This window comes from Phycodurus eques, chromosome 7 (assembly GCF_024500275.1).
Source record: "Phycodurus eques isolate BA_2022a chromosome 7, UOR_Pequ_1.1, whole genome shotgun sequence".
Classification (NCBI taxonomy): domain Eukaryota; kingdom Metazoa; phylum Chordata; class Actinopteri; order Syngnathiformes; family Syngnathidae; genus Phycodurus; species Phycodurus eques.
In genome coordinates this window covers 11582910-11592997 of record NC_084531.1, presented here as the reverse complement: position 1 = coordinate 11592997, position 10088 = coordinate 11582910, and the positions used below count along the sequence as shown (strand labels likewise).

The 10088-nt window shown below is 39.8% G+C and overlaps 2 protein-coding genes across 4 annotated transcripts in view; one reads left to right on the top strand and one right to left on the bottom strand.

Moving 5' to 3' along the window:
* The first annotated feature begins 238 nt into the window (after positions 1–238).
* On the top strand, positions 239–8785 carry cep57 (centrosomal protein 57). The gene is made up of 11 exons (XM_061682552.1): positions 239–488; positions 677–839; positions 1019–1213; positions 1961–2079; positions 5262–5390; positions 6216–6293; positions 6379–6477; positions 6636–6704; positions 6781–7016; positions 8064–8208; positions 8288–8785. The coding sequence occupies exons 1-11, from the start codon at positions 432–434 to the stop codon at positions 8417–8419; spliced, it is 1422 nt and encodes a 473-aa protein (XP_061538536.1). The 5' UTR covers positions 239–431; the 3' UTR covers positions 8420–8785.
* The window catches only part of dock10 (dedicator of cytokinesis 10), an 88167-nt gene continuing 85660 nt past the window's right edge, over positions 7582–10088 (bottom strand). For all 3 annotated transcript variants that reach the window (XM_061682549.1, XM_061682550.1, XM_061682551.1), the window contains one exon: positions 7582–9749. The gene's annotated coding sequence lies outside the window, so the exon portion shown is untranslated. The remainder of the gene's footprint in view (positions 9750–10088) is intronic.

The window sequence follows — 10088 nt, the reverse complement described above, 5'->3', positions numbered from 1 at the left end:
CATGGCTGTAAAGCTCCCGGCAAGTCTCGCAAACTCTCTCTCCTTCACTTCGTGCTACTTGCTCGTGGGTATTGTAGTTCTATTCTCAAGAATTGTCCGTGTTACATAGAGAATATCCGTTGGGAGAAACTACACTTCTGCAAAACTAGAAAGTGCGTTTGTTTCGTTTACAAAGGCAAACCGCTACAGCTCCCAGGAAAATGCGCCACTAACTGCACTCAGCACCGCGTCTGACGGGCAACGCTTATGAACATATCGCTGACACCTTTTTTTAACTCAATGGTTGGTACGCCCTGCTTTTTGTTTTCTTTCTTTCTCCACAAGATGCGTTAGCATCGGGGAACAGCTGTTAGTGATTTTTTTTTCAATACCACCAATTACTAACTTACTTATTTAATGACGTGACTTTTCTTTGTTCTTGGAACGTGTGTATGTCAATGGAGCCTGCGTCAAAAACATCTGCTGTTGCTGTAGAGTCCACGCGAGAGGTAGCTTGGTTAAATGTAGTCTTTGAAACTCTTAAAATGAGCTAAATTTATCGTTTGTACAGCAGAGATTTAAACTGTTATTTCTAGTCAAACAGATTGCAGTGTTTTGATTGTGAGGATTCACTGTGTTGTGTAATTAAATTCTGGATATTGGTGTTAATGCCAATTTGATGTTATTATGATTGCAGGTGTTGCACCCATTTCCTACAGAAGCTGCGGGTGACTGCCCGTCATTGCCCTTCTGTAAGGAATACTCTGCACACCGGCCGTGCATCAACCCACCTAGTGACCCTCATGACTCCTATAGATCTCCATTACCCAGCAATGTGTATCCAGAGACTAACAGAGCAGGTTATTTGACTTTTTATTGATTGATTGATTGATTGATTGGGTGTGGCACAGAATTTCTGCATCAAAATATTTCCACTGATGCACTGGAGTGTGTTTCAGTGCTCCATGGTTACTGCAACATGATGCCACACTGCTTAAATTGACGTCTGCTCCCCCACCTGCCACTTGCGCCTGTGCAGCCATTCAGTTGGCGTTGAGGCATATCCAGGAGAAGATCAGGCGGTTGGAGCTGGAGAACAACCTCAGAGAGACCGGCGGCCACCCCGTTAGTAGAGACACGCCGCGTCCACATACCGCTAGAATGACGAAGATGACGTCAACTAGTCAGACGGGCGCATGGAGAGTGATGGATAATCAGTCCAACTGCAACCAAGGTGAGAGTGTTAAAAAAAAAAAATGAAAATAAAATACAAACCCCAATTCCAATGAAGTTGGATTAAAAACAAAACCCAACCATTTGCTAATCCTTTTCAAATTGGGGCACTCGTAAGTCAAAGTACCACTGTATTGCTTTTATTGATCATTACTGAAATTCAATTATTACACTTGAGCTATGGGTAACAGAAATATTGTACAAACAGTATCAAAGATAGTAACTGCAATAAAAATCAGCGCTATAGCGGCACCGCCAAGACAGAACCGTGATGTAGCGGAGGATTACGCTATCTGTATTCTGTGATGATAAATTGCAGGGACTCATTGTTCCAGGGCTGGGACTCATTGTTTCCATGACATTTGCCTCCCGGGACTCACGTCGTCTCCGGTGCAATGCTCTATCCAATTTAAAACATTTAAAAATGCAATACAATCAATCATGTCAGAAAGAAGCTTGTAGTTTAAACTTTTTTTTAATCCAGTACAGTACATTTTTTACTTTTCAAACACAGTACGTTTAAGTAAATTTCAGTTGTATATATTGTGTGTGTGTATATATATATATGTGTGTATATATATATATATATATATATATATACACACACAATGTTAATGTTCAAACTGTGTTTAAAGTTACAGTGGCTAACTAACTAACTAACGCTTGACTTTAAGTTGGGAAAGTTCCAAGAAGGTGAAAAATGAAAATCTTTCCCAATGTCATGGTGTACTGTTCTACTGTCCTGCAGCGTTAGTCACCCAACTTGCGGCTGCAGAGTCTCGTTGCCTAAGCCTGGAGCGTCAGCTCGATCACATGAGGAAGATGTTGCACAACGCTAAGGGAGAGAAGAGCGTGCTCAAACGGCAGGTTAGTAGCAGTACTTGACATCGTGGCATGGGCTCAAAAGGGCACCGTAAACGCACCTTTTGCACCCCTGCAATATCACAGATTTTGAAGTCTTCGTTTCTTTTATTGGTTTTACAGTGTATATATACAGGCAGGTCCAAATTTACATTTGTATCATGTTGTGCCATAAAATGCCAGGCAGCACTGAGATCTACTGAAAGAGCTAATTCATAATGAATTCATTGTAATTCATTACCAATAAGAAGAAGAGGCAGAGGTTTACCAACTAAACTCCAGTAATACCCCCCCCCCCCCCCGCCCCCCCACAGAGCAGAGATCATACAGTATTACAGTGCCACCAGAAAGTATTCACACCCCTTCACTTTTTCCACATTTTGCTATGTTACAGACTTATTCTCAAGCTGATTTGAGTATAGTTTTCTTTTTAAACGATCTACCTAAAATATCCCAAAATGACAAAGTCAAAAAAACATATTTTGAGACGGTTGTGGAAATGTATTGAAAATGTAAACATTTAAACATATAATAGGTACCTAAGTATTCACACCACTGGCTTAATATTTTGTTGAAGCACCTTTGGCAGCAATCACAGCCTCAAGTCTTCTTGTGTACGTCTCTACAAGCTTGGCACACCTGTTTTGAGGCATTTTCTCCCATTCTGCTTTGCAGATCCTATCAAGGTCAGTCAGGTTGGATGGGCAGGGAGTCGGTGGACAGCCATTTGTAGGTCTTTCCGGAGATGTTCAATATAATTCAAGTCCGGGCTCTGGCTGGCCCACTCAAGGACATTCACAGGCTCTTGCTGAAGCCACTCCTTGTCATCTTGGCTGTGTGCTTTGGGTCATTGTGGTGTTGCAAGGTGAATCGACGCCCTAGTCTGAGTTCCAGAGCATTCTGGAGCAACTTGTCTTGAATATTTTTTTTATATTTGGCAGCTCTCATTTTACCCTCTATGCGGATTATTCGCCCAGTTCCTGCAGCAGAAAAACAGCCCCACAGCATGATGCTGCCATCACCATGCTTCACAGTAGGGATGGTGTCAGACAGGTGATGAGCAGTGCCTCTTCTTCTCCAGATATGATGATTGCAATTCAGGCCAAAAAGTTCTATTTTGGTTTCATCAGACTGGACAATTTTGTTTCTGCCGGTCTGAGAATCCTTAAGGTGCCTTTTGGCAAACTCCAAGCGGATGGCCATGTGCCTTTTAGTGAGAAGTGGCTTCCGTCTGGCCACTCTACCTTATAGGCCTGATTGGTGGCGTGCATTAGCAATGGTTGACCTTCTGGTTGGTTCTCCTATCTCCGCAAGGGAACACTGGAGCTCCGCCTTAGTGACCCTGGGGTTCTTGTTTACCTCTCTGACCAAGGCCCTTCTTCCCCGCATACTCGGCTTGGTCGGACGGCCAGATCTGGGAAGGATCCCGGTGGTTCCAAACCTCTTCCATTTCCGAATAATCGAGACCACAGTACTTTGACACCTTCAATGCTGCGGAAATTCTTTTGTATCCTTCCTCAGATTTGTGCCCTGATACAATCCAGTCTCGGAGGTCTGCAGATAATTCCTTAGACTTCATTGCTTGGTTTCTGCTCTGATATGCACTGCCAACTATGAGACCTTATATACTGTAGACACGTGTGCCATTCCAAATGATGTTCAATCAACTGAATTTACCGCAGGTGGACTCCATTCAAGTTGTAGAAGCAGCTCAAGGATGATCAGTGGGGAAAAAAATCGTGCTGAGCTTAAGTTTGAGTGTCATACAAAGGGCGTGAATATTTATGTACTTATGTTTGAATGTTTAAATTTTTTATAAACTTATACAAATGTCTGAAAATATTAATTTTATTTATTTTTACTTTGTCATTATGGGATATTTTATGTAGATTTGTTTTAATTTAATTTTTTTTAAATAAGTATTAATGTGTTTAAAGCACATAGGAGGGATAAAACTATTTTAAAGTCTCTTTATGTCACAGATTTTCACCTATTGCTGGTGGGTCTTGAACGTATCCCCAGCCATGACATAACTGTATCTCTTTATTTAAAGTGCAACCAAAAAGACCAAAAAATGTCTTGCAAATTTGACAGATCACAGAAGAGAGTCTTGTTAACAAGTCAGACAATGATTGCATTGGATAGAAAAACCACAAAGTATGTGAAATCAGGCTTCAAAATGGTCTAGGGACATTCTGGTGCGGCCACCCCTTTGTCTCCGTTGAAATTCACCTGGCTGTTAATTGACAGTGAGGAGAAGGAGTGGGAAATGTCATCCAGGCAGGGGGGAACGTTGTTGCGCCAGACCTCCAGTTACAAAAAGTAAAAACCTTTTTCATATATTTAGCACGTTCAACAAACTCTTTATAGAACTCAAAAAGATTACCGTGGGCCGTAATCACGCCAAAACATGAACTGATTCTCTCTGTACATAACATTACTTGTTCAAAATATACCTGTATATATGGAGTAAAGTGTTTTAAGATTTAGGGTAGGAATGCATAAAACTAGACAGACATTTAGTACTTTGAAAAATTGCTACACAAATCTCAGCAACAAAAATTATTTTCTGTAGCAATAAATGCTCTGCAAAAATGTTTGAGGATTTCGGACCCTGATACGCCCCAGCTAGCTGTCGTCACAAGGCTAGCTGTCACTCAAAACGAATTGGCCAGTGAGGACGCATTCCGCATAAAGCCCGCCCACTTGAGAGCTTTGCGCAAAACGTCAGGCAGCGGAAGCGAGGAAGCAGAATCACAAGTAAAAAAAAAAAAAAAAAAAAAAAAAACAGGCAGCGCAAACGCAAAAAAACATCGAGAGCAAAAAATATTTTCATTGGATGTAGTAACATTTACTTTTAAAGATGATTTTTATTTTATGTCTGAAAGTCTTATTTTTTTGTTTGCAATTCAAGATGTTTTCTGATTTAGATTTTTGATTTCTGATTTTTTAAATTCATTTTGGCACAATTCTGATTCCATAGATATGAGTTTGGTTGCACTTTAATTGTGATATTTTTCGCCCTCATAAATGACTCATTCAAAAAACGGTTACCAACTGCATTTATGCTGACCCTGAGATTCAAACCTGATTGTTCAATTCCTTTTATACAACAACATCATTAATGTGCCAGGTGTGTCTCTACAACCATACATTTCTGGTTCAAGATTTTGGCGATTTGTGTTCAGGTGACCATGGGGGCGTCCAGGTCTACGCATGAAGAAGCAGGTACCGCGTCTGCACAAGTCCAGCTACAGAAAATGCTGCGACTGGAGCAGGAATATCTCAGGCTGACGCGCACTCAAACCCAAGCTGAGGTATGGAGAATAGAAAAATTATTTTTAAGCACATCCTGGCACTTGGGGGGGGAGTCAAGCGCTCATCACACAACAACATTTATAGATGTTGGAACTCGGTGCGCACGTAAGGCGCCCCGTCCATTTTGGAGAAAATTTAAGACTTTTAAGTGCGCCTTATGGTCGTGAAAATACGGTACTTAAATATAAACATATTATATCTTATTTTCTTTTTATACTTCACAAGCCTCTGGACTTATTCAGATAATCTGGGACCTCAGGTATCATGTGTAAATGTGTGTTAGTATGAATTACATTCCTTGAATCCTTAACTGCCCTTTAAATAAATAGATAAATAATTGCCCACACGAGAAAATATTTAAAAAAAAAAAAAAAAACACACCACTGTATAAGGAGTCTATTTTTTTCAAATACAAAAAAACATTTGTGTATTGAATAACTGTTCTAATATAATATACATACAATATATTGTGGAAGAAAACATCACCAGTTGAATTTATTTTAAAAAAAAATGCAAAATGTCAAACCCTTTTTTTTCATGAATTCTTTAGAATATTGTTTTTGAACTTTTTTTTAATTTTTTTTTATTTGACTCTTGTTTTTGCTTTTGTATTGTTGTATTGACAGGGTAGTGTAGTTTGATATGCTCGTATCTCTACAGAATATACTGCTAAATGAGAACCTATGTTCTACAACATAGACAATAAAGAGCTATTCTATATGAACATAAAAAATATTTATATAATAATTAAAAATAAATGAATAAAGTTGTGGCACGCGCTCGAGAAATTATTCCAAAAACACTAAGGATTGACGCCATTTCAGGTGAAGATTCACGAGCTGGAGCTGAAACTGCAGGAAGAGGAGCACCAGAGGAAGCTGGTCCAGGATAAAGCAAACCAGGTACACCGGCAGGAAAACTCTCGAGCTGATTTTTTTAACGTGAGCTTCAACATGTTCTTCACCGCTCTTCTCATCCGTTCCTCAGCTGCAGTCGGGTTTGGAGGCCAGCAGGATACTGCTGCAGTCGGCCTCGCCGCCGCGTTGGAACGGCACGCGCCCCAAAAAGAGGGAGGACATTTTAAAGGTGCGGTGGATATAAGAAGTCTATACACCCCTGTTCAAATGCCTGTTTATGTGATTTTAAAAAAATCAGACCAAGTTAAAAATTACTTGAGCAATTACGCTATTAGGCTGAGATTTGTTTTTTGGTTTTGTTGACTATGCTTTTTTTTTTAACTATAGACACAGTCTTCCTACTGGGAACCTCACTACAGACTGAACCTCGGAGATGTCCCCTTTGTTGCCGGAACGGTAGCTAGGAGCCCCAATGAGTTTCTGTCCTTTCCACGTCCCGTCATGTTCTTAACATTGTCTTCAATTGTTCCAGTCCGTAGGCAGCAGCCACTCGGTCCGAGCCAACGTGCAGTCGGTTTTGTCTCTTCTGAAGCGCCACCAGCCTCAGCTGTGCAACAGCCGCGTCCTCGCAAGAAACAAGAACGGCGTCCGCTCGGGCGCAACGAACCGCCGCCACTCGGACACGTCCTCCAGCTCTTCCTCCTCTGCTAGCGAGGAGCTCTCGGAGCTTATGCATGCATTACAGGAGGAGCTGAGGGTGATGAGCTTGTGAGTACATAGATTTTTTATTATTTTTTTCCACTTCTTGTACTAAAAAAGATGTTTAAATATTAAAAAGAAACAAATATATAGTCATAATACATCTGGGTAAAGAGCTCGTGAGTAAACTGTCAAGGATTTCCGAAAATAATTATCATTAAACAAAAGATAACCATAAAGAAATTAATGTTGGTGGTGGTTCAGTCATCTGGCGTATTTATAAAAAAAAAACCATAGTATTTCACAAATTCTGCCTGGGAATATAAACTTATGAGCACAACTGTGTGTTTTCTCATTTACTAAAAAGTTAGGCTGTGAATAAAAAGAGAGTATTATGTGTTCTAATAAAGTGCTTAACGTCAGAATAATTATTTGAAAAAACTAACAAAATACACTTTTTCATAACCCATAAGGGGGCGGTGGCATATTGGAATGAAAGTGTACAGCTTTCTCATAACCTCTAGATGGCGGCATTTATAAAATGTGAAAATCTTTCATTTTCTCCTGTAACTGTGTAATGTGCACTATTGACTACACGAGAAATTACGGTAATAAATATGGTTGCTATGTGGTTTTATTTGACATTTTATTCCACATTTGGCAACATACAAATAGCTGTGTGCCTGTACAAGTCATGTTTAATTAGTTTTGTTGCTTGAAAAAAATTCTATACTGTACAATGGCTTTGAAGTCTAAACTCCCCTATTCAAATGACATGTTTTTGTAATATAAAAAAAAATGAGGCAGAGAGAAATTATTTTAAAACCATTTTCCACCATTGTATGTACAACTCTTGATTTGATTTTTTTCCCAAGAGAGAACATAAAAAAATAAACAACTTAGACAAGTGTGCCCACCCAAACTTTCGGCTTCTGCTAGAAAGCATTACAAAAAAAAAGAAAAAGCCTACCAGAACATCTGAACTTAATTTGAGGTTAATCAGAGGCACTTGAAATGATGGCAGGTGTGTGCTGACTCTTATTTAACATGAGTTTGAATGTGATTGGTCATTGTGAACGCAACCACTTTTATTTCCGTTTTTTCGGTTTGTTTCAGAGGGCAAGACGAGCTGATGCGCGAGCTGGAGCGCAGTGATTCTCTGCAGGAAAGAAAGCAGCTGGAGCACGAGCAGGAGACTCTGCTCCTCAAAATGGAGCGCAAAGGAGAGCAGATCCGGAAGCTCTACAAGCACAAAATCCAGGTGGGCACGCACGCAATCACACACAGCCCTTTACTTAATGACACAGGTTTTTTTTTTTCTTTACATGTTCTGTCTCTAGATAAAGAAATTAAAAAAGGAGGCGTGCAGGAATCTACCCACAGCGAGCGCAGTCAAACCAGGAGAGAAAAGCAGGCGCAATCTGACGCTGCTCAGGGACATGAAAGCCCTGCAGACCTCTTTAAGGACCTAAGGGACCTTGGACCCAAATCCCTTTTAAAGTGCTTATTAACTACATTATTTATTTTCACTTTTGCTCATTGTTTGCTACCAGCATTATGCAGTGGATATAAAAAGTTTACACACCCCTTTTCAAACGCCAGATGTAGGTCTGGTATTTCAACAGGAGTGTTTAGACTTTTTATATTCACTTTAGCTCATACCTCAACTTGGATCCAATAACCTGCAATACCCGTTCTGAACTGCCTCGTTTTTGCTTTGTTTTGTTTGTTTTCCTGACACTTTTTAAAGATTTTACTTGATTGAGATTGTGTGTGTGTGTGGGAGGGGGTTATCGGATCTAAACCTACTGTATGTTGAATAAAGAGACATCTGTGTGAGTGGGCATTATTACTATTTTTCACGGGTATTATATGTACAAATACAGATACATCTCAATACACATGAAAAACTGCATCAGGTTAATGCATAATGTACATGCTGGTGGATGTAATTAAATTAGAATGGTGAAACTAGTTCAGAGTTCAATTTAAAAAAGGTTAAACTCATACAGATTCATTAAATGCTTTGGAAAGAACTTTTCAGGCTGATTGACCTAAATATTTATGTAACTGTAAAAAGTTGGCTATAATCAAAAATTACAACAACAACAAAAATTTCACCCTTTGTAATCTGTTATTCCTTTTTATTTGAACTGTAAATTTAGTTTCTTTTTTTCAATGTTCTAATTTAAGACACGTGTACTGCATTAATCTGATGCAGTTGCTCTTGTTTATTATAAAACACCTAATGAGGAAAACCAAGTAACCTGATAAATTCTTGTCTGATTTTTTTTTTAAAAAATGTTTAATTAAGTGACTAGTAAATGTGACATTTAAGTTTTGAAACACCGGACACTTCATTAAGTACACGTTTCCCCAATGGTCTCAGTATCCACAAAGAAATAGGTCACACGTGTGCTGTCTTATTTCCCTTCAAGAGAAAAGAGTGAATGAATAATAAATTGGTCATTGACCTAAAGTGCCTCTAATTTAAAAAAAAGGGTGGTCACCTGCAGATGAGTGCTACCAAAATCCTTGACTGCAGATGTCTCATCATCAGTGTGTAACCGGACGCTCGTTTATTTGTGTTGCTCAGCTGCGATTGAATCGGGACGCCAAAAGAAATCTAAGGTGACCTTGAAGAAATGAGCGTGGCCCCATTTGGAGTTTCTGCAATCGGTCAGGTGACCTCAAAGTCTATGCGACTCGGTGTCAGTTACAGGGGCCAGCTCGGGGAGGACTGGTTTGTTGTTGTAGATGTCGTCCACTGGTAGAAGGAACGTGACCGTTTTCGCCTTGGCTCTGCAGGGGAGAAAAAAGTGAAGAGGCTGCAAGCTGAAGGGACACTTTATTAGGTACACCTGAAGCTGAACAGATTGTCTAAATTTTTCATAATTTAATGTTTCAATACTGACTAATGTTATGTATTTTTCTGACTGGGGGATATAGTTCCTGTTTGATTAAATCAGAGGATGCTGAAGTCAGAAGGGGCCATCTTTCTGGGATGGGCGAAGACAACGGTTGTCAAATAGAGCATTGATTCTAATCGTGGTAATACTCTCGGACCCTCCACACCCCGGTCACCAGCTCTTCCAGCTCCTTCCCTCAGGTAGGCGCTACCGATCAATGCAAACTAGAACT